At 40.9% G+C, this 25,876-nt stretch overlaps 2 protein-coding genes across 2 annotated transcripts in view; both read right to left on the reverse strand.

Annotated features, from left to right (window-relative positions):
* Positions 1–24,955, reverse strand: LOC135204976 (protein AF-10-like). Its single transcript, XM_064235206.1, is given in 8 exon segments — positions 1–124; positions 529–564; positions 1,966–2,162; positions 9,379–9,543; positions 17,103–17,182; positions 24,504–24,534; positions 24,537–24,615; positions 24,936–24,955. Coding segments are annotated over 8 exon segments (732 nt in total).
* The window catches only part of LOC135205087 (uncharacterized), a 155,323-nt gene that overhangs the window by 118,186 nt on the left and 11,261 nt on the right, over positions 1–25,876 (reverse strand). The window lies entirely within an intron of this gene.

Below are 25,876 nucleotides of genomic sequence, written 5' to 3' on the forward strand. Positions count from 1 at the left end.
TCAACCTACATGAATGCCAGACTTTTTGAACTCTCTATCTAGTTCTCTTTTCCCTTGATCTTGTATCTTGACTCTCCACTTTGATAAAGGTATAACAACAGTACCTTTCCTTCCACATGAACCTCTAAAAAAAAAAACAGACACAAAAAAGGCTTGATTTTCAACCTAATAAGCTTAGTGGGCAATGGAATGAAATATGGGATTTAGGCTTAGAACTAGATTCCACAGGATTATTCAGCACAACAGCCTTAGGGTGGTATGTATGCTTATCTTATACAATATTTTGTAGTCAAACACAGTACATTTCAATGGTTTATCCATTGATGCCATCAAATACATCATAATACATATTATTCTACTACAACCCCTAAAATTCCTAATCTCTAAGGCTTGTTAAACTAGAATGTTTGATCACTACAAATAAGTGAGGATACCTGCCTGACATAATACTCTATAAATAATTCATAACTATGTGAAGGCTGAACTCCAAAGAGAACTAGCAAACATCAACTCCTCCAAAGAACTTACCTGAAACACAGCAAAGGGGGAGATAAACTTCCATGTCTTATTAAATAAAAAATAAATAAATAAATAAATAACTGGGCATGAGAATTTCACACAGCTCTTCTACACACTGTTAACATCTGAAGGAAATATATCAATAAGCTCACCTCCCTCTCTTTCCCTGCTCACTAGAGGCAAAGTCTGATGCTGTTGGTGTGAATGGGTCCGAGGTCCCTTTGGACGACGATATATTTGGGGTTGTACTGAACGTTCAAACTCCACCGTCGTCCGAGGAGTCTAAAGGAGGTTTACTAGAGATTTTATTTGATTCTTTTTCTGCACTTAAATTTTTTTCTTCAGATATTCAACACTAAATCACTACTTTTGTGTATCCTCGTTTCGAAACGATGGACTCTGTATCACCAAAGTTACTGTTACCACTTGGAGTTCTCGGTCCGTTTCTTCGCAACTTTCGGTTTCTCTCCTGCTGTTGTCTTTATCTTTTTCGTCCGTTATCGAATTCTGATTTGGCAAAACGGAAGCCTGGTTTGGGCTTTCGTTGCGGCGTACTACCTGTAGTGTGTGGGTGAGGCTCCGCAGTTTTAGCTCGGGAGGGTGACGGCGCAGTCGTCACGACGGACGACGACCGCCGTGGTTATGAATGCTCGAGTGTGAGGTAAAGCGAATTGGATGACGACGACGTTAAGGTAGTTGACGGCGATGTTGTCGAGGAGGTTATGTGAGAAAATGTTGTCAACACTGACGATGACAATGAGGTAGTAAATGTGGGAGCGTGGGAAGAAGTTGGAAGAGAGTGGGACGACGACGAACTCGATGACGTGAATGTGTTGAGTGTGGCAGAAGGATTGAGCTTAGTTACAGCAACAGTCAAGGAAGCACTGTTCACAGAACTCGGATCGGGAAGTTTCGACAACCCCTCCGTCTTGTTATGACCACAGAACTCGAAAGCACAAGGCCCGAGCTCCCGGGGGTGATGGAGGTACTTTCGGAAGAGGATAGTGGCCTCTATCCTGCCGGTCCGACACCCCTGGGGGACCGGATGAGCTGCCACCGGGGCGGTCCTTCGCGACGGAAGGTTTTATGGCGCCAGGCTGGACGCCCAGTCTTCTTTCTTTAACTTGGGGTCCCTGCCATCTCCGGTTCCTTTATCCTCGTCCGACCCTCCGGCCTCGTGGGGGACTGGGCGATAAGGGGGGATGGTTTTCACGTGACTTCCTTTTCTCTGTGGAGGGCGATCGAAAACAAGACTTAGTAAACAAGCGCCATAACCTTTATAACCAAATCCTGATCAAAACTTCAGCCAATTACCCATCACTTGGCAAAGAGTATTCACAGCACTGAAAACCATGACCAACAAAAACCTATAGGTCCCAAGGAACTAAAACAAGAACAAAATATTCCACAGAAAAAATGAACGCTGACAGACCACAATTAACTAACAACTTCGAAAAATGGTACTGGCAATAACCACAGTACTTCACGTTGTCCAGGTAGTTTCCTGCTTCCTCACACAGTAGGCCCATAGATTGTGCACAGGTGACATGAAAGTGTTGCTTGCAGCCTGACTTATTGCACTGCATGCAAGCTCCTATCGTTGCTCTACTCTCCTTTCCACTTTCTTCGCAAATATAGCATGACTGTTGGCAGGGAAAGGATATTTTCATAAAATGGAATTTCATATTATTAACATTTAAGCAAACAGCAGTATGTTGCAAAGGCAAAATTGGTTTAGTTAAATATCAATAAGTTAGGTATTTTTGCATTTGTTACAATAGTAGTGTATAAACGCATGGAAAACTTAATGTAAACCCACAATTTCCACATTTATAATATAATAGTAAAAATATTTGGAGAATGTACAACTCATATACGTATTTGCATACAGAAACTTACTACACCTCAGTAACTTCAAATAGCTCTAAGCTTTTAATGTTAAATTCTTAAGTATGTCTTCATATTGTAAGATTATGTCTTGTCCTACAAAAACCTGATATTGTAATGATACAATTAAGTTTGTTCATACTTACTGGCAGATATATATAGCTGTATTTTTCCGAATCCGACAGAAATTTAAAACACTTACGACACACGCAGTGGGAGTCAGGTGGTTAGTACCCATTCCCGCCGCTGGGAGGCGGGTATCAGAAATCATTCCCTTTTTATTTTCTATTCATAATTTTTTATTTCCACTGTCTCCTGAGGGAGGTGGTGGGTACTTGATTATATTATATCTTGCCAGGTAAGTATGAACAAACTTAATTGTATCATTACAATATCATTTTGTTCATGAAACTTACCTGTCAGATATATATATAGCTGAATCCCACCTTTGGTGGTGGGAGTAGACAGAATAGAAGAATTTTAGGAAACATATATATGCAGATAATTGATATCTTGATTCCTTACCTGTTAGCATAGCTGACTTCGTGGTTACTGCCGCGTAAGTCTGCTTGTGCTACTAGAGTTGCCAGCGAGTAGAGACCTATATAGCTGGTGCACTCCAGATGATCTGTCAACAGGGGCGAGACCACGACGTGACTAGACCATTGACCATACAAATGAGGGCAACGAAGTAAAAACCAAACCATCTGGCGTAGCCTACCAAAAGTATCCCACATAGACTAAGCTAATGGAAGGGAGATCCGCCGCAGGCGGTCAACCCCACAACCATAACACAAGTTAAAAACTCCCCTAAACCATTAAAGGATAGGATGAGCGCTACCTCCTGCCCCCAAAACAGTGTCTGCAGCGACGTATGGTCCCGAGCGAGTAACAATTTTCGTATGTTGCTTTCACCTCCCGCAGGTAGTGTGAAGCGAACACCGAATTGCTTCGCCAATAAGTGGCGCCCAAAATGTCTTTGATTGCCATATTTTTGTGAAAAGCCACCGAAGTAGCAATAGCCCTCAACTCGTGGGCTTTCACTTTCAGAAGCTCTCCATGTCACATTCACTACACTTTTCATGGGCTTCCTTAACCGTACTTCTTAAGAAGAACGCCAGTGCATTCTTCGACTCGGAAGATCTGGTTTTTTTCACAGAGCACCACAAGTTCTCCGAAGAACCTCTGCATGCTTTGGTTCTCTGCAAATAAAACTTGAGAGCCCTGACAGGACACCAGGAACTCTCAGCTTCAGGTCCCACTAGCTCCGACAACCCCTTGATCTCGAACGTTCTCGGCCAAGTGGTTGGAAGGGTTCTCGTTCTTTGCTAAGAATAAGAATAGGACTTAAGGAACAAACTGCACTATGATCCTTGAACCCAATATGCTTGCTTATGACTTGAATTTCGCTAACCCTCTTCGCCGTCGCCAGAGCGGTTAGGAAAATGGTCTTCTTAGTAAGATCCTAAGCGAGGCTAAATGGAGCGGTTCAAATTGACTCGACATGAGAAACTTCAGTACCACGTCTAAGTTCCACGATGGTACTTTAGGTTGGAGAACTTTCACAGTCTCAAATGATCTAATGAGATCATGAATGTCTCTATCATTCGCTAAGTCGAGTCCTCTATGTCTGAGACCACAGAAAGCACGCTTCTGTAGCCTTTAATCGTGGGAACGGCTAGTTTCGCTTCTTTCCTAAGGTGAAGAAGGAAATCTGCTATCTGGCTCACAGAGGTTGAGGTGGAGGAAATGCCCTTCCTTCTGCACCAACTTCTAAAGACAGCCCACTTTGATTGGTAAACTGCGATTGATGGTGGGCCTCCTTGCGGTGGCAATCGCCGTTGCCACAGGTCTTGAAAAACCCCACCTCGCTCTGGCCAACTTCTTGATAGTCTGAACGCAGTCAGACTCAGAGCGGGGAGGTTTTTTGTGGTACCTCTCGAAGTGGGCTGTCTGAGTAGATCTTTCCTTAGGGGCAGAGTCCTCGGAAAGTCTACTAGGAAGGACATCACCTCCGTGAACCAGTCGGCCGCTGGCCAGAAGGGGGCGATGAGGGTCATTCTCCGCTCCTTCTGCTGCAGCGAACTTCCTCATTACTTACCCCGAGGATTTTGAATGGGGGAAAAAGCGTAAATATCTAGTCCGACCAATTCCACAGTAGGGCGTCTACTGCCCACTGCTCCCGGGTCCAGAACTGGGGAGCAATACAGCGGAAGTCTCTTCGTTCGGGAAGTTGCGAAAACGTCCACATGAGGACGTCCCCACAGCTTCCATAGCGCCTGGCATACTTCCTGATGAAGGGTCCATTCCGTCGGCAGAAGCTGTCCTTGCCGACTGAGAAGGTCCGCTCGCACGTTTTCCACGCCTGACACAAACCTTGTCAGAATCGTAGACGTTTTGCGACTTTTCGCCCAAATCAGGATATTCCTCGCGATGACGAACAGAGAATGAGAGTGAGTTCCCCCCTGTTTCCTGAGGTATGCCAAGGCTGTGGTGTTGTCCGGTTTATCTGAACCACTTTGCTGGAGACTTCTCCTCGAAGAACCTTAGAGCAAGGTAAACCGCTGAGAGTTCTTTTGAGATTGATGTGCCAGGACACCTGTTCCCCTCTCCAGGTGCCTGACACTTCTCTCCCTCCCAGTGTTGCTCCCCAACCCGTGGAGGACGCGTCGGAGAACAACACTAGGTCGGGGTTCCGAAGCTTGAGCGAAAGTCCTTCCGCAAGCTTCTTTGGATCCAACCACCATTTGAGGTGCTTTTTCACTTCTTCCGTCAAAAACAAGACCTCTTCTAGATCCTGTTTGCGTGACCAATTGCTTGAGAGAAGAACTGAAAGTGGTCGGAGGTGGCAACCTTCCCAGAGAAACAAACTTCTCCAGTGAGGAAATGGTCCCCAGCAGACTCATCCATTTCCCTCACCGAGCATGGTTTCCTTCCCTAGAAAGGCCGACACTTTGTCCAGGCATTGAAGTTGTCGCCCCTGGGACGGAAAAGCCCGAAAAGCCACTGAGTCCATCTGAATCCCCAGATAGACTAAGGATTGAGAAGGAGTCAGATGCGACTTCTCGAGATTCACCAGAAGTCCCAGGGACTTTGCTAACGACAGAGTCGTGTGAAGGTCCTTCAGGACCCTGTCTGGCGATGAGGCTCGAATAAACCAGTCGTCTAGGTAGAGAGAGATCCTTATTTCCGCAAGATGGAGCCACCTCGCAACGTTCTTCATAAGAACGGTGTGAACACCATCGGCGCCGTGCTGAGACCGAAGCAGAGTGCCCTGAATTGGAAAATCTTCCCTTTCAGGACAAACCGCAGGTATTTCCTTGAACGGGGTGGATGGATGGGGACGTGAAAGTATGCGTCCTGAAGGTCTAACGAGACCATCCAATCCCCCGGTCTTAAAGCTGCAAGCACGGATTGAGGTGTCCTCCATCTTGAACTTCTGCTTGGTAACGAAGCGATTTAGACTGCTGACTCCAGAACGGGGCGCCACCCCCCTGACTGCTTCGGCACTAGGAACAGACGGTTGTAAAACCCCGGAGAACTCTGGTCGAAGACCTGTTCCACTGCCTGCTTCTCAATCATTTGATCTAGTAGATCGTTGAAGCACTTTCTGCTTTTCTCCCTGATACGACGGAGACAAATCCTTGGTGTCGAAGACAGCGGGGGTAACATCAGGAAAGGAATTCTGTACCCCTTCTTGACGATGTCCAGAGACCAAGCGTCGGCACCTCTCTCTTCCCAAGCTTTCGCGTAAATGTAGAAGCCTGCTCCTACCTGGTGTCTGAAGGACTTCCCTCTCACTTCTTGCTCTTGGAAGGAGCGGGAGTCTTGCCTCTGAAAGAGCCTCTCCTCGAGGGGCTGGCTTCGAGGAAGAAGCGGATCGAAAGGGCTTCGACTTCTTCAAAGCAGAGGACCCAGAAGACGAAGAAGTAGTAGGCTTCTCCTAGAAGACTGTGCCAGAAGGTCTTGAGTTGCTTTCTCCTGGAGACTAGCAGCTATGTCCTTTACCATATACTGGGGGAAGAGATGTTCTGAGAAAGGAGCGAAAAGAAGATCCGCTTTTTGCGCTGGTGAGACCGACTTTGCAGTAAAATTGCAAAAAGTGCTCTTTTCTTAAGCAGTCCCGTGCTGAAATGAGCAGCCAATTCCTCAGAACCATCCCTGACGGCCTTGTCCATGCAAGACAATACACTGGACAGCTCCCCCAGACTGATTGAATCAGAACTCCTGGACCTGGCATCCAATACTCCAGGCACCAGTCAAGAAAATTAAAGACCTCTAGTGTCCTGAAGAGGCCTTTCAGGTGAAAGTCTAACTCGCTATGTGTCCACGAGACCTTCGAGGAAGACAAAAAGATCTTCTGGTGGCGTCTACAATGCTACCAAAGTCTCCTTGAGCTCAGGCTGGAAGCTTGACTCCGACGTTTTTCTCCCGTCTCATACCACATACCAGCTTTGCCACCGAGTCTTGAAGGTGGTAAAGCGAAAGAAGTCTTGCCCGAAGCTTTCCTCTTTTCCATCCAATCATGGACCTTTCTAAAAGCTTGCTTCGTAGAAAGCGACTTCTTCATTCTCACAAAGCCCGAGATCTTAGCAGCTTTGGAAGACGAAAACTGAGAGGAGGAGTACGTGGAGCTTCAGGTTGGAAAGTGTCTGCAAAGACTGACTGAAGTAAACGAGTCAAAACCTTGTAGTCCGTCGAAACTGGAGCCAACTGCTGTTCTTCGTCCACTTCGACGAAAGCGTCACTAACTTCCTCTTCAGACATGGAGAAGTCGGAGGAAGTAAAGAAGAGTCCCGAGCTTTCTCAAAAGAGAAAGCAACGGCGAAAACAGGAAGAGTTCCCGCCTCCGCTTGTGCTTGCGGAAGTGGAAAACTGACGTCCGTAGGCGCGCGTTTGGCGTCCGAAGCCAATCTACTGGCGCCGACAGAAGCGCGCTCAACCGCCGCAGGTGTACACCTGGCGTCCACTTGTGCGCGCTGAGCGTCCACTGGTGCGCGCCGAGCGTCCACTGATGCGCGCCGAGCGCACACCTGGTGCACAGCCGAGCGTCCACTAAAACTCGCTGAGCGTCCCCACTGGCGCTCAGCGAAACTTGCACCGAGTCACGTTCGGCGTCCACAAAAGCGCGTTTGACTTTCACAGAAGCGCGCTCGGCATCTAAAGAAACTCGCTTCTTATCCACAAGTTTCGTAGCAGCGAAACACCGCTTCACGAGAGCGAGAAACGAATTTCTCGCCTCCTCTAGAAAGTTGCTGGGGAGCAGAACGAACTCTAGAGGGAGACTCAAACGGAGAGAGAGACGAGCGAGGAGAGGGAGAGGGAGAACGCCTCGACCTCTCACAGGAAGATTGTCATCCTTCTTACGGCGACGTGGAACAGTCTCTCCTCGAAGGAAAAAACTTCTCGAAGTTGCTGCTGAAGAGACTGGAGAATCTTGCTTGATAGGTGAAGCCTCCTTTTCTGGGGAGGGGCTGATCCTGTGAGCAGGAGAGTGGCGAGGGGGACGCCTTCTTGCTACTCCCAGGAACCGCCGCTTCACGCACCTTATAGAGCGACTGCGGCGCTCGAAAGAAAAACATCTAGGGAAGACTCCGCCTCCGAATAATCCTTACGCTTCTTCTGCGGAGGAAAAAGCAGCAAACGCACTATCGGGCGACGAGCAAAGTTCCGGAGAACAACTTGGACGTGAAGCGTCCCGCACGCGAGCCGTCCTTTTCAGCGGACGTGATGCGGTATGAGAGCTCCACCCCTTGCGCGGGGAGGAAGCTTCAGAAGAAGAAAAGCACTCCTTGAGAAGACGTGCACGCGCACGCTCCTGGCAGTTCTGGGTATGTTCGTCAGAAGCTGCCGAAGGCACGCCAGATCGGTGGGGGTTCCTCGTAACCCTCCTTCGACTTTCGACATGCTCTCTCCCCGTAATCTGGGAGTCAAGCAGAGGTCTAGGTCTAGAGGCGGAATGAGGCCGATCTGACGCACCCTCCACTACACAAGGGGCACTTTCACTGCACTTCTCTTCACTTTTGCTCTCCAGAGCTAACACTTTGATTCTAAGTTACGAATCGACTCAAGAATTAGCGATAATGTATTACCTTCTACCGACACTGTCTCAGGGGCCGGAGGCAACACTACAGGGGTATGGAGCATAATCTACAGAAGGAGGGTTAGCAGGAGAATAATTTAAATCTTGCCTACCTGAAACACTCCTGGAGGAAGACCTCCTTAACCTATCTCGCTCAAGTTTCTTAAGATAGGTTTCATACGCCTTCCATTCCGACTCTGTTAGTCTTTCACACTCCTTACAACGACTTTCAAACGTACATTCATTCCCCCTGCAAACTTTACAAACAGAATGTGGGTCTACTGAAGCTTTCAGTAGCCTACCTCTACATTCAGACATGGAACAAAATCTAGCGCTAGCAGAACTAGACCCTGACATCTTGATCAAAGAAAAATCAATACCAAATTCAAATCAAAACCAAAGTCAACGTGTGCCAAGCCACCGATCCAATTCAGATACCAAAGAAAAACCAAAAGGGATACTCAAGTAGCTAGTAAGTTTCCAAAATCTGGACGGAGGTGCTGCAAACAGGTGTTTCCAGCACCGGCGACAGAAAAATTATGAATAGAAAATGGGAATGATTCCTGATCCCGCCTCCCAGCGGCGGGGAATGGGTACTAACCACCTGACTCCCACTGCGTGTGTCGTAAGTGTTTAAATTTTCTGTCGGATTCGGAAAAAATACAGCTATATATATATCTGACAGGTAAGTTTCATGAACAAATTATATATTTATATACAAGAAGACTACATTTTAAAGTTAATTCAAATACCACTAATTTTTAGAGTTCAATCCTCATGTAACTCTCTTCAGTATAAGGAATGCGTTGCCGACAAATGTACAGCGTATTACGAGTGCAAACACCCCTTGGCATAATCTGACAAGAAGGATACAACAGCCGCATACAAACCTTATTAAACCTTTCCTGAGGTATAAGCTGGAGCATGATAGGTTCCATTGTAGTGACGTTCCCAAACCGGACCTCGGGTATGTAAAGTGCACACACCACGTGCGCCCAGCCGCCAGAATCGGTCCGTTTGAGCGCTCCATCTTTGCTCGGGCACAGTTCGCACCTCTGCGAAAAAATGCGCCTCCCGCCTGAGCTCTGGGTAAGCGGCCATTTTGGTAGGTGTCAGTGGGGTTTGGGATAACAGGGTGACAAGGAGAGGAATGATGACAGAATCTTGGAGAGCATGAGTTTAGGTGCCATTCTTGGAGAGCATGCAATACAGACTCGCGACCGGGCTTGCAGAATGCTCCGAGTGGACTGTATGACAACACCACATCAAAAGAGCAGAGAGAAAAGCCTCCGCTGACTGAAATTCTCTTCAAGTCAATCACACAAGATTATGCAAGCCCGTGGCGATAACCTTACGACAAACACATACAGGCCAAGAAACACTTCTTCCTCTCCTAGGAAATCTAAACCAATTTCTTATTTAATGAGAATCAATATACCCACATATAACCATTGCCAAGCACTTTTAAAAAAAAACAGAAATCAAAAGGGTTATGTCCTGAAGATTTTAATTTTAGAGAGCAATTTAGATTTGTGAAACAAGTGGCAAAAATTATACCGTAACTCTAGAAGGTGACAGGCTATCTTTAATTTTAAGTCCTAATGGGTAACAGGCTATATTTAACTTACAAACAATGGTTTATATACTAAAAAATCTCCCAGTCTGCTTGACTCCAAGGGATTTGTCAACTTAGTCTTTCAATTAGTGTCCAGGATATATAAACTGTATTAATTTTGTTCTATCAACCCAGTAGGCATCCATGGCCGTAAGTATCTCCTTCCAGATATACTGCATAACAGAGACATGCATTCACTTAGTTTAAACCTTATTTCATTTTTTTCTTTCACCATATAATCCAACAATAGGGCAATACTTAATCTTGTGCACGGTATATTATCCTCACCAATACTCAAAATTTTGGCTCTATCTTTTGTCATTCAATGTATTTAAAAATTTGAAAAAAAAATCTCACTTGCATCTTTTATTGTCATTTATGCACTCGTTACCTTTTTCTTTACATTTACTGCTTTATAAAACGAAAACAGCTGAAATTTCCTTCGTCCTTTCCCAGGTTAACTGTGTAATAACTTTTTGTAATTCATAGAATGTTCTAAAATATCTCACTAATCTTTTCTTTTAACAATACCAAAGCTTTCCACGGGAAACAGCTTTACAACGCTAAAGTTTTCATTGTACATACTGTAATCTAGAGCAGGGATGAAACAATAAAACTTCCTGCCATCATAATATGTTCTCATTCTGCCTCAGTGAAACACAGCCCCTCTAAACCAAGATTGCTGCCTTTCAGGAGTCAAAAATGCTTTGGAATAAACATAAGTCCTACTTTCAACACTAAACTGTATTTTGGTAACAGAGCTGGGTATTCACAATACCCATCATTACACATAGGCCCATATTCACAGTCTTCGTCTAAACAGACGGACAAGTACAGCAGAATACATATGCATGTGCCGCCTGTAACCATAGGTGTTCATCAGTCACCTACTATCTTATTTCTCATGTAGCTGGTGGGTAAATCAAGCTGAAAGATAAATTATTTTAAATTTGTTTAAAAAAATATGTCAGATGTTATAAAATCTTTGCTTCACTATAATCAATCAATATCACTTGTCCTAATCACGATCAGAGTGGAAGACTGAGGCAATGAATGTAAGTGTCTGCATAAACCTACAAAACCAAGGAATGCACTTTCAAGTTTACACTGAATGGATGACTGAAAATAGAGTTAGGCATGAATGAGTGTGAAGATGAATAGTAATCAGTGAATGCCTGGCCTTCAGTAACTGCTGGTTCCCGACAATTTGAAACCTAATCATTTGTGAGAGGCACCTACATCTTCAATAGAAGTCATCCATATTGTATTTAGTGAAAATGGAACGCTGAATTAGCTACTGAATTATGAAAATAAGGTTAGAATAAGGCTGGACAACAGTGATCCCAAGTACCAAGTTAAAAGTCGCACAAAACTGTTAACTCTGAATGAGACAAAAAGATGAGATGGATTCATGCCTGTATGGGGTCTGACTATGTATGTATTGCTGGACTACCACACTTCTGTTTATCATGCAAAAGAATGTGAATATGGGGACATTCCCGACCATAACATGGGTACATATTATGACATATTATGACGAAAGGAACGTTAGTCAGACATGAATATAAAACAAATAATCCTCTCCATAAAAATTACATCGTAACTCATTTGATGGTGTGACAAAATCAATTCTTTCTTTGAAAGGCAGCAAATTTGCAATAACTGAGTTTCTGTAACCCCAAAAATTTCAGAAGAGATCTGTATCACTGCTGTAGAATCCTAAAAGTATAGGTACTCACAAAAGACTGTACTGTAATTCCTAATTTTGTATCACCTACATTGTAAACAATTATGTAAAAAGTGAGATTTACACATTAATGCTGTGATTAATACAATAGTAGTTTGATCACTTTAAATTCCAATGGTTCTATTTGGTGAACTGCAACTCGAAAAGGTGCAGAATTTAAAGAGTTAATTTTGAAAATATGTCCACAATTGACACATGAAGTTTGCGTGATGTTGCATGCTTGCAATTCAATGTTGGTTATTCACCTGAAAAAATTACAAAATGCACAGGTTTTGTACATAATTGGATATATATATATCCCTTGTGCAACTGTAATGATGTTATAGTCCCTTGTGCAAGTGTAATAATGTTATAATAAATCCTGTAACAATAAATAAAACAAACCACTTAAATTTTTTACTTTTCCATTTGCTCTACAGAATCTCTCATCATAGTAAGCCACAAACTTTGAATTTCTAACTTTTTTAACTTTCTTTTCACATTTTTATTAATCAAACATTCAAAACAGAAGGGGGCAAGGCTTGTCTTAGAGCAAGGGCAAGTACCTACATAGTTTCACCTGACTGATAAACTTTTAAAATAGTATTCCTCCACTACACCAAAAAATATATACAAAGAATAGAACTACTTGTCAAACTCACTTTTCATTGTACATCTCTTACAAGTATGTGACTAAGAACACACATCAGATATGTCAATTAAAAAGTGTAATGCCTACGCTTAATACCTAATGCAGCCTATCGCTACGAAAAGTTCCACACAAATAAAAGAAAAAATAAATTTCATAACACAGAAATAGCCATAATGCACCAAGCGTCTGTCCAAAGAACAAGGTGTATTTTCTCAAGTCATGAAGTTCATGGAAGTATTCTTTAAATAAAAGGCATAAAGAGGTTGACCAGTTTCAAAGGGCTCTTTATTAATGATGGAAAAAGTAATTTAAAAGTATCAAAACGGCCTTAACAGACAACCAAAACATTTGGACGGGCATTAACATGTACAGGTTCTCAAAGGGACAAAATATGAGATTCTGATATCTGACTTGGAATGTTTTAGCAAAAGGGAAGTTCTATTGTCTCCAGTAATGTCTCCAGCAAAAGGCTGCTATAAACAGAATAACCCCAAAAACTGAGGAACCTTCCAAAACGATTTAAATTACATAGATGAACCCGGAGGAGCCGAGCATTAAAAAATCAACAGAGATTCTATAGTCCTACTATACAGTAACCATCAGTGTCCAAATTAGCATTTGCATGTCTCTGTTATTAAACCTTCAATTCTCCAGTTCAACCTTCAATCATCTCAGAACATCTTTGTTTAACCTACATCATTCTGAAATCACTTTCAGATTTAAAATAAAAGTAGAAGGGTGTAGCCCCACATAATTTTGCGAATATGAATCTCCAAACATGACAGAATCAATAAAAACTTTCCTATGGAATGTCCAATTACTTCTGACACTTCGTATCCTGCTATGACTAATCCACCAAGGTGTGTGTTGATAGTCTACTTCACATTATTTTAAAATAATGCTCTCTCCAATAATCTTGGAAATACTATTGCATATGCACGAAGCACTGGTCTTTGTGAATGACTGGTGGAAACTTTCTCTTCTCCCCCTATTATCATTATAACAATAATAATAATAACACATTTTTTTTTAAATATTGCAAATTTTTTCCTAGACAAACAAACCTCCAAGTGTTATATATGAATTACATTGGCAAAAGCTGGTCCAGTCTCTTAAGCTTAGTAACTAAGTAATCAACGAGCAACAGGTGAGTGAGGAGGAGGGGGGGGGGGGGGGGGGGGGGGGGGGGGGGGGGGGGGGGGGGGGGGGGGGGGGGGGGGGGGAGGGGGGGGGGGGGGGGGGGGGGAGACCCATCCACTCACCCAACTGACAGCATCACTTTTCTCTCAGCGGCAGGGACAAATGGGAGGAGGATGGAATATAGAATTTAGGCTAAATGCCAAGCGCTGGGACCTATGCGGTCAATCAGCATTGAAAGGGGAAGCGAGAGTTAGGAGAGGTTTGAAGAAAGTAAGATGGAAGAAAGAATATGAAAGGAGGTACAGTAAAAGGAATAAAATGGGTTGCAGTTAGAGAGATAAATGGGGATAGTTAGAAGTGGGGAGCAAAGTCTCTTGAATTGGCAATTCATTCCTACAGTAATACAAAATATCATCACTGTGGAAACTCCCTCTTCAGATGAGAGGTTCTATCTACTCACATCTCTTAAGTATTGTTCATCTCAGCAACAGCCATCTCTGGAACATCTCGTCCTCTTCCGAGGGTACGCCAGAAGAAGGAAGGAAAAGCTGCAACGATGCCATACCGACTGACTCCAAAACCCCTACTTGGGCACCTGAAAAACCTTGCCCTTCCCAACAAAGATGTTCCAGAGGAAGGTTGCCTGTCTCCACAAACTGACGTGTCCCTCGTAACAGGTATTCTCTGCGTCCTCCTGGGTTTAGTGTCTACACACCAGCACCAGAGGCTGGGGAAGCCGCCTGGTCCAATGACCAGCTAAGAGGGAGTTCCCTGATCCAGAGATCAAAGAGTCTAACTCCTCAGTATTGAAAATAGAACAAACAAGACTGTGCCAGTTCGTCGACAGAAGAAGAAGTCGGTATCAATCGTGTCAAGTCATAACCTACTCACAGTACACGCCAGGTGGTCATTCAGTCGAGAATAACCTGGAGAAACTTTCAATAACAGCCATGATAAGTCTAGCAGAGCGATGACATGTTGACGGCAGGGCAGCGGGAGAAAGTGAATCAGAGAGGAGTGAGTGGAAGTTCCAATCCCCTCATTCACAAACCACCGGTTAACTACCTCACTGCTCAACTTCAACGACCGAGCCAGCTTTTGCCGAGAGTAATTCATCTAAAAGGCAAAGGTTTGTATTCGCATAGGAACAAAGCGAATTTCTTTCTATTCTTCAACATCACTCCTATCAACCACCGTTTCAAAATGCCTTTTCGATTCAGCGATTAAAACTGCCCGAATTAGACAAGGACTGTATACTCTAATTAAATCTTCAGACAGACACGATCTTCTGACTGCAATTTATAGGTTATATTAAAAATCCAACAATTTCAGAGCAAAACGATTTTACAAAGTCATTCATGTACAACCAGTAACCCAAAACAAATGCAATACAGTTTCACCAAACGACTTTCTGTTTGCCCAAAACAAATCTATCTAAGACTCACTGCAAACGAGAGAATACAATTTCACACTTCACCTTCATAGTGGATGGAGAAACTGCTCCTTCTAGCAACAAAAACCACTGGTTTACCTCCTGCCCCCCCTTAAAAAATGAAGTTTTATTTTGGCAGAATACCACCTCCTCATGATTTTTCTCTGGTCAGACCAACTACCTGCACATAAAACAAGTCTTGCATATGTAAGAAACTTGGGGTGGTTGTGCCTAATGCATTTAATGGCAACTATCTTTTTACAGAATAAGTCATTGAGACATTTATACTGATGAAATTTTGGTTGTTTCATTTGTTCTTGCCAGCCAATAGCAACAAGTACATCCTCCTGTAACTTGAACAACTGGAGCCAATAGAACTCGTGGAAATTACATTTGAAGCCCTACTACAAGAAACACTCAACTCTGCGAGATGTTTTACACCTTTGATTGTATTTGCAATTTATTCATATTCAAATAAAAAAACTAATTTCCAACAAAGTACTAGGTGGATTCAAATCAAGACTTCTCATACAAGTGAAGCTATACGAAGTCACCACAGTAGAAATTAATAGAGCTGATAATTAATATAGCTGATCAATGTGTGAGTATAAGCGTTGGGCATTAAAACAAAGTAGTATTGCTTAGCTAACAATGTAAAGTACAGAACTAAAACCAGCACAGTGGGTAATATGAACAAAAGCTCCGAAGACGAGTCGACTTCCGACTCACTCTCCAGGCTGTGCAAAGGATTCAAGAGGCATAATTCACAAGAAAATAAAATCAAGCAAAATGCATGGCAAGCCCTTGGAAGACTGTGCGCTCGAAGGTGATTGGGCGGTAAATCAAGACAGATAAAGGAACAAAACTCGAGAGATGAAATGGTACCAAGAGGTAAGACTTTAATCGGAAATGGCAAAAGCTCTTCGGGAGCTTATTTAAGCGTTTTCTGTGGACACTTATCAGGTGAGTTTGTATTTACGTTAGGTAGCCAAAAATTTCAATCCCTCTCCCAAGCGGTGGAAATGGCAACACTGTGGTGCCAGTTGCATCTCATACCGTGATTAAACTTCTCACAAATATCTACAGCTACTTTTGCCTTTTCTCTTCCCTGAATTGCAGCTCAAACCAAAAGAATTAAGTGGGTGATTAAATGAACAAAAAGCATTACACTGAACCATTGAAGAACTTGCTTTTGAAAGCTGAGCCCAAGGCATCAGTTAGATGGGATATTTATGCAAGACAAAAATAAAAATGATTAAAAGAGAGGAATTGTAAACATTTAGTAATATAAACAGTGCAGTTCTCATGAGTTAGGGAACGAGAAAAACAGTCCTTAGCCCCCAAAATAATTCAGCAACTTGTTCATTGGCCTTCATACCCTGGTAATGGGATTAAAAATCAAAATAAATCTTTTTTTTAGCAAAGCCAAAGTCTGCCTATTGTCCCAAACCAAGGAATACAGACAGCTAGAGTGCAAACTTTCTCAACATAAAAGGTGGTGTATAACAGCAAAATCCGTTAACATGATCAATATGGGTAGGAAAAATAAAAATCTAAGAGAATCATCATTTTCCTAGGGGGGGAAAAAACTGTGGACACATATGCAAAAGTTCCTTTAATCCTGTGACTTTTGATATGAACAATGAAGGAGAACACCAAAAAGGGGAATCTACATTTTCAGAGACCTACTGAATACTGCTTTGAGGGAATAGTATACTGGACTTGAGTGCAACCAGAGGGTGTTTACCTAGAGGTGGGGAGGTCTAGTATTGCTCCTATGGGAAGCTACCACTGACACTTCAGTTTCATGACCAAATAAAAAAGATAGTAATTGTTTGAGACTATATCCAAGCTAAAGAAGACTCAAAAAGAGATTTCAAGATATACTGTTACTAGTCAACTCTTAAAAGCTGTGATCAAAGACGTTCGTTAGCTCGACATCAGTCCTAATGCTCTACTGTAATGTCTAGAAAGCTATATATATATATGTATGGTTAGATTCGAGACTCTTCCTCGGAGAGTCGGCAAACGGTAATCGGTGCTACTTACAACCCTCGCGGCTCGCTCCTGACTCTCACATTTCCGGCAGAACCAGGCTCCCGTCGGCACCGTGACTATGCCGTAACATGCTGGAATAGAAAGGAGTTGAAATTAATGATGGCGTGAGTGGAAGTCATCAAGAATTTACAACAGGTTTCTATCAACATTCTCTGATGTGAATCCTCAACAACTAAGAAGTGATCTCTAAAATAGCATAATAAACAGTAACAGAATGGAACAGCCTTAAACAGATATCTCGTCAGCGTCCGTACGCATCACTTCCTTAACAGAATTGTATGTACGCCAGAAACCAGAATTAAAGGGCCTCTACATATAAATTTGCCTTTGGGATAAATCAAAATTAAATTTTAGCTGGTCAATATACTGGCATTAAGAAAGAATGACATTTCTCAGCTCTTTGACATAAACATTGGCATCAAAAGAAATACTTAGGTAGAAGAAATTATCGTTCATGTAAAGTGGAAAGGCGAGAGTAAATATTACTTATACAATCTGGTTTCACAAAGTTCAGGAAAACTTTATCGAACTTCTCAGTTCCAGGGGTCTTTTTCTCCTCACATTACTAGACGGAACATAATAGTAGTAGTACAATTCTCCTTGGTATTTTACGTCATATATTCACATCCTCATAAAATTCTTTATTAATTAATTTCTTTCGTTTTTAATGAGTGATCTCTTCTTTTTTTTTCTGTATTTTACATCACCTGTTGTTACTTCCTTCTAATTAACACCGTGTTCTTTGAATGCCTGAATTCAAGTCAAGGTCCCTTTGTTGGGCTTGTTCCATATGAATTGGAGTCATCTCATAATCTACTGATAATAATAATATAATAATAATGATGATGATGATAATAATAATAATAATAATAATAATACTAAGGCTCAACTTGCTAATCTTCCTATGTTTACAAAGTTCAACACTATGAAGATATCAAAGAAGAAAGTCTATTGCATCATTCCTAATAAAACATAAAAGTCTAAAGACGACAGAAGACCTAACATGACTGGGAAACTTCCAAGGAATGCAAAGCCAATTTTGACAAAGAAACAATGAAGTAATATTCAAACTAAATAGCATTATAAACTGATACATGAATGATAGCTGCTGTAGGTAATATCCTAAAATACAAAAGGTGCATAGTGCTTCCAAGCAGCAACAAGTGAACTCCTTGTTCGAAGCATTATGTGATAATATAATGCAAATTACTGTATAGTACTGCTAAAAAAGGAAGCTTAGGTGTTAAGGGTATCTGTAAGCATTGTCAAAAACTTCACTACCAAGTTAACTGCTGTTAATTATATAATCATTTATCAAAAAGGACTTACAAAGCAAAAGAAGCCAGTCGATACAATACAAAACTTTTCCAAAAGGCTCCTAATCTCTTTCCTGAATGACAGCATAAATTATTTCAATACGATTCTATTCTACTGCTATGAGAATGTATACAGATTCACTAGTGTCTCCTCTATATCGAAGCTGAAAGATGCTAAATACCACAGGCACTAAGAACACAAAAGGACTGCTTGCAACTCTCAGGGGATGGTAGCATATGAGTTCCTCTCTCTGTCTAACTCTGCTGGGGTAGTCCTTAGGGTATTTTTAGGATAACTGCAAGGGGGTATTTTTGAGTGTATTAGGTTAGGGCTTTGGGTATCAGTAGGGAGTTATATATACTTTCCTTTGTAGGGGGTGCCAAGCAAGAACTTGATATGGTTCTCCAGTGATGCAGTTAGTCAACTTAAGTCAAGGATAGTCAAAGGAGACAGGACAAAAATGAAACCTGTGGTCATTTCCTCTACCGAGTCTTGTTCAAAAAGTCCCAACAAAATGAAGTTCATGAAACACTAATACAAAGAATACCAATACCTAGTCTGCTACTTTTTGCTGTCAGGTGTAAGTTATACGAAATGGTCTTCATTACTGAACATATTTTTCCAATTACTGGAAGGTCAGACCTCTGGAAACATTTGAGTACAAAGAGGTTCTAATCCATTGCTAGCTCGTAATGCTGGAATATCAGTCAGATCTAACCACCTAATAAAATGTCACTTGGGAAAAGTTATCTGGTACATAATTTCTAGTTTCTTGGGTACTCATGTAACAGGGTGTCTGAACTGAGAGAAAAGTAATGGTCTCTGTATTGCAGAGGAGTTGTTGAAGTTTTCCATATTTCCCCTCCATGAAACTGGCTCAGTGTAAGTCATTTATCATCACATCAACTAGAAATTCAATGTAACAAAGTTCTATAAAAATAGCAAAAGGACGGGAAGTGGTCTCTATAACCTTTATAGAAAGAACAAAGTGCGCTGTCTACAATGGTAAAAAGTAAGGGACAGCTCTTAAGAGTTATGATACCTAGGCCTCCTGCCATGGCAAAAGTAAATATCAAAATAATCTGTACTTTCAACATTTCTTGAACACCCAGGGCACCATATCATCTCCCAGGGGACTGCAGAAGCAGCAAAAAACAGTGGCAAAGAGAGGGAAAACTCCAACTATAAAAGTACCAATCTTCTACTGCTGAATGAAGGACAGGTATAAGGACATGGGGATGAATTGATAAGAGAATCATGGAGTGCATATATCGTTTCCTACGTTTGTACCCCATTCTGAGAAAATGGGCTTCAAAGACTTTGATATTATATCCAGGTAATCAGCTCACCTTTAAAGGACATTTGGTTGAAAAAATGTGACAACACAGACAGCTGAAGTTTTTACGTATATCTTTTGGGATATCAAAAACAGTTACTACTTTTGAGGGGGGATGGGGAGCCAGTTTGTCAAAACAGGGACAATACAATAAAAGGTGGAGCATGGGACCAAGTTCATAATCTCCACTCCAGCTTCATAAATAAATTCTATTTTGTTTTGGCCTCTCTCCTCTGAGGCATATTACCGAGAAACTGTGTGAAATGGACACAATGTACTGTGGCACAAATATATTCCATGACATGGAATCAGCGGAGAGAACGTCCATAATACACGCTACTTGAAATTAATAGCTTGGCTATGAGGGTAAATGTCTGAGAAAGAGAACACACTAATTGCATGATTAATAAATAAATAAGCATTCAATCTCTAACAATATAACTACAGATGCCCCAACTTTGAAGTGATGAGCGAAGGGAAAAATGCCATCTATAAAGCATCCCAGCAGACAGAAATGACATTACCAATACATTAAGGAGAAACAACCACGTACTAAAAGGGAGACGTAACGGAATGTAACATAGAGGAAGTGAAACAGAAAGGGCTTTACTGGCATTCATGAAAGAACAAAATAGTACGTAGCCATTATACTATAGCACATTCACAGCAGTCATCTATCTACCTTTCCTTGAATCATAAGAATTACCTTCCCACATCAGATACCTGAATGATCTACCTTGAGAACAACAAGAAATATACTTCAGTGCGGTCCATACCTACACAACTGTAAAGATTAAGTGCGGAGTGAGCGTCAACGTCACTTTCCCACCGGATCATGGATACAGTGAAGAGAAAGATAACTCGCAGGTGATGGAAATTCTGATGCATGTTAGTTTTGTACTTGACATATTTGTTTTGCTACCTTCTTAAACTCATTTTTAAACATTTTGAAATACGGTTTACCATTACACTGGATGTTTCACCAACATGCAGTTTAGTTCTTCAATGTTTACCTGAAGGTTCTATACTGAATATCAATGGGTTCTAGCCTTTCTTAAATAGCTTCATCAACCTATTCAGGTATCAAACAGCAATACAGAATGTCCAGGATAACCAGGAACACTTTGTGTATCAAGGACGTTTTTCACAGAAATTTGTGAAAAATATGCGGAAACTAAGAGGTAAGTTTCCTATACTTGTTATTTAACCAAATAACAGCATCAAACGACAATTCAATATAAATAAAATATAAAAAAAAATATTGCCTGTGTAAAAATACAGTTAACAACATAAATAAAAACAAAAGCAGACTAAATGAAAAAAAAAACCCTGCTCCTAAATTAAAACTGATGAAAATATTTCCGGATTATTTTTTACATCAATCAGCCGATTTAGCCATATGGTCCCTGTTATAAAAATACTTCAATATTGTTAATTCATTTATAACTTTATAACATACAATAAATATATATGGCAAAGTGCACATTATAAGGAAAAAAAAATTCTTTTAAATTATACCATTGATAAATATTGAACTGTTTATTTCAGAGCTCTTTAGTGTTCTGTGAGATTGTTACAGTAGTGTCGTACATTAGTCGCTATAAACTAAAAATAAAAAAAAAATAAAAAATAAAAAACACATAAAACATTAAAATACATAACACAATCCACTAAATAAGCATTCGTTCAAACAGAATATAAGTTAAAATAGATATGCAAAGGCTTGCCAGAAGATTAGAAAGCTAATATTACTTTGTTTTTATGTCTAATCAGCTGATTTAACTGTTTTGTTTACGTATGACCAGCTGATTTCACCCTATGATTAAAAGTATGGATCGTGTTAAAAGACACAAGTTTTGTATTTATAATTGCACGATTCAAAACACTTTTGTAATGCAATGCTTTCGTGAACACTAGGTCTGATTTAAGCAAACCCTATTACGTATTTCTATTTCACGCTCTGCTAGTTATGCATGATTTCAATAAAACAAGGAAAAGCAGACATTTACAGATTCAAAGGTATTACTGTTCATAAACAAGGTAACTGAGGGACTAAAGGGTAACATTGGGTCTGTAAACTGAGCCAAATATGCATCCTATTATTGTCAGACAACAGTAGATCTAATAAAAGCCTAAGGTGATGGATACTCTACTGATGTAGCTGTAGTTCCTATACGACTTTATCTATTATTAGGAAAGTGGGGTGGTATGCAGTTAATTCTATATGTCACCAAGCTGTCCAAACTAAAAAGATGTTTGTGCCCTGAAATATTTTGGCCATAGAATAACCTACTATCAATGGGAAGGTAATTATATCAGCAACCACATAGCAAAGGTTGTCATGTAAGGCTTCAGCAGTCCTGAATATAGAAATATTATGAAGCAATTATATAAGAATGATCTAGTAGTACTGTGGTGGGGAAATACAGCAAAAATAGATATGGTTTCTCAAGAAAGGATCAATTTTGCATACTACACCATTCTTGGACTACAAGCATGCAATTAGGGGAGATTCACTGCACTAACAGTAAATAAAAAACAAATTTACATAAACTTTTATATATATTTCTTTCCTCTGATATCCACATAAACTTTTGTACATATTTCTTTCCTACTGATATCCACATAAACTTTTGTACATATTTCTTTCCTATGATATCCACATTCTTGTAAACACACCTTTCACACCCTGGTCCAAAACCTTCCTGAAATTCACTGCTCGTGACATGACAAAGCCAAAATTTTGTTGTTGCTACAACTGAACACTATCACACCACACAGACAATTGACTGAAGACTCAACAAGGACAATAGAACATTTGTTTACATAAATAAAACCAGCACTTTTCCCAGCAACATTAGGTTACCTTGAACTTTTGGGTAAAAACCTCAACTGTCACAGATTTGACACAGTTCTAATCCAGGTTAAACCCACTAAGTCACCTGTTTAGCTAACTTATGGTGATCATGCATTTTTTAAAGGTGGCAATGCTTTCGACGTATGCAGTTAAGACATATGTTAACTTACAACTGACATCTGAGTACGGCTAGAAAATATATCCTGACACCTGGGGGAATGTGCATCTTAGTTTACTTTACAAATATATCAACAATAATCTATTAATTGTAAACAAATATATTTTTTAATATTAAATCCTTTCAATTAATGTTAAAAAAACAAGGTTTTTTTTTTAAACTAGTTTCTATCCATTATTAGCAGCTGTGGGGAGTTTAAACCTGAATTAGCCTAAGTAGCACTTGTCACTTCTACCCGTACTGAGCCAAATGAAAATGCGCCCCTTCATTTTCATGCAAGTCATGTGAATTCTGTTTATTCATCTCAGCAACTGACGATGGCAACATCAGCTTCATATCTCTGAATTTTTATTAGTCTTGATGGAAATAAAAACAAAACCATTCAAGTTGACTTAATATACTGAAATATAACTAAATAAATAGTATGTTTGGAGGTTAAGACTCATGAAGATGGAAACCAAATGTATTTAGCAAACCTTGACATTGAAAAAAAAAGAGATCGAGGGAGATCAAGGGATTGTAGGGTATGGTTTAAAACGTAGCAAGGGATTAGAGGATAAGGTTAAATCAGAGCAAGTTTGAACCTCAGTGACAATCACCCAACTGACCTTCTTGATACATCTTATGAAAGGTTTCATAAATGAGCAATGTTTACCTCACCAAGACCATACCACTTTGTTGATAAATGTCTGACAGTAACTGATGTTCATTTCCCTACAATGATTTTACTTTGGACAAGGTAGACGTAAACCTGAAAGACTATTACTCTTTTGCTAACGTTGACGTGCTTGATCTATAAAACTCCTCCGCTAACTTTACGTGCGTAAGGACCTATAACTAACTCTAACCGTATCCCTAATTTTCATAACATTAATTAATCTATTGTACACATCTCACTTAGTAATAATAATTTAAATGCACAGGCTAGCCCCGAAAAGAATTACAATAGTTCCTGCTTATAATAGTTTAAAGGGCATCCAAGCTGGTAAAATACGACATATCAGATATCCTGCGTCTCTGTAGCAAACATGAGCAAAGTTAGGTTAGGTCAAGTTAATGAAAATAACCTCGCCAACAGACGATTAACAGCACAGTGGCCCGATCCGAGTTAATGGACCTAACGGAGGGCGACCTCGCTTTCGACGATTATTCCACCATTAGAGTACCCCACCCCGCCTAACCTAACATACACAACCAGCGTCAGCGATTTGGAGGTTAGGCTAGCCTAGCCTAAGTAGATGTGTTTAGATGATGAGAATAATGATGAATATGGTAAATTTGAGATGATTTAAACAATTATTGATGAATAAGATGGAACGACGTGAGATGGATTGTTTACATTGTCACGAACGACCTCAGGTTGGGTCAGTGGCTTGGGATGTAAATAAGGATTTAGACACTGTAATATGAGCTGTTAGTTTTATCAATTATGATATTATTGGTTGATATAAAATGGCTAAATGAGATGCTGGAGGGGTTATATGGGACGTAATAAGGTAAATAAGACGTCCATCGTAATACGTCACTTTGGGATCGTATCCTTCACCGTGTGACCATCGGCCATCAACCTCGGGGGCGCTCGCGCCCCCGTATTTCAACGCCCCCCGGGGCGCAATGAGGGCGCGGAGGCCCCGGCGTGAAAACGGACATGAAGTGAGGTTTTTAAAGGGTTAAAACTGATCAAAATAAGGGAGGTGGTCTTGCCTTGATGAACGGCGACCGTGCAACCCTGCCCGCGTCGCAGTACACCAAAGGGTTCTCCGTCCAGCCATTCTCGTCCGAACAAACGCAGCAGCCCCCCACCATTTCCTTTAATCTTCTCCTGTTTGGGCTTCATGTGTCTAACGCGATCGCGGGCGATAAAATCATCTTACGGCGCGGGGGTGGCTGGACTCACGACAAGATATTGGGACTTTGATGCACATAACAAAATGGTAGACCTCGAGAGTTCCAGTAAACGGCGGGCGGGCTCCGGGCGCAGTGGGGGTTATTTACGTCCGGTTTTTTTCGAGTTTTTAGCCTTAAAAACTAATTAAATATACTAATAATAAGAAATAACTCTAGTACTATGAAATTTTTAAGATACTTCATATCTCATTCAGATCTTATTCTCTAAGAATATTATTCACTCTTTACAATGCCTTTGCTCTACGCATCTTTACAGCGACGCGATTGGGGTGCGCTTGCGCTGTTTTTCATGAAAACAAACAGCTTATTTACTAATATGCTCTATTTAAGGTCGATTTTTGACGTTTCTATCAGTCTATAAATACAGTTTTTAATTTATAATTGAATTTATCTTATCAAAATAATCATATATTTCAAGTACAGATGCGTTCAATTTCGCTAAAAATCTTCGTGTTGGTCTCAAGAAGCAGACGAAATAAAGTGTCTCGAAGCGTGGTCGATATACCGGGCTTCATTCATATTTTATTTATTTGTTTTCTATCACGATTTCCTAATAACATTTAAATATAAAATTTGTATGTATAATTACAAGCTAAAATTAATTATTATCTCGATGATGGCACTGCTGCCTTACATCAAGTTCAGTTAGAATCATTGTAATAGATTCGAACGACAGATGCCTCTATCACTTGAAGAAGGCAAGACGCGGTAAAAAGCATAAAGGAACTAACAATAAAAACAAATTTATCCTTCCCATTGCGTTAACTGGGTGCCTGATTTCCAACGTCCAACGGGACGTGAGGGGGTTTTAAGCGACAGTCTTTTATATTTTCGCAAAGCCTGGTGTGTTTTAAGTCCCGACAGACCGATATTTTACAAAAGATTATGCTTATGTCATCGATTGCTAAGTCAGGCCTTTTTTTTCTTTTCTAACAGTAGTCTGTTACCAAGTCGATATCACTCGATTTGTGACGGAGGGAAATATGGAGACCTTTCGCTGTGTTTATTCGCTTTATTCGATTAATTTCTTGCGTTTTAAGACCAGAATTGATACGGAATTGTTTCTGCATCGATGCTGCTTTGTTGTCTTTGTTTAAAAATACTTTTTATGCTAATTTTTTAATTTTTTTAGTCTAGTTTTTTGCCCGGTCAGCTAAACAGCTGGTAGA

Source organism: Macrobrachium nipponense, chromosome 48 (genome assembly GCF_015104395.2).
Source record: "Macrobrachium nipponense isolate FS-2020 chromosome 48, ASM1510439v2, whole genome shotgun sequence".
In the NCBI taxonomy this organism is placed as follows: Eukaryota; Metazoa; Arthropoda; class Malacostraca; order Decapoda; family Palaemonidae; genus Macrobrachium; species Macrobrachium nipponense.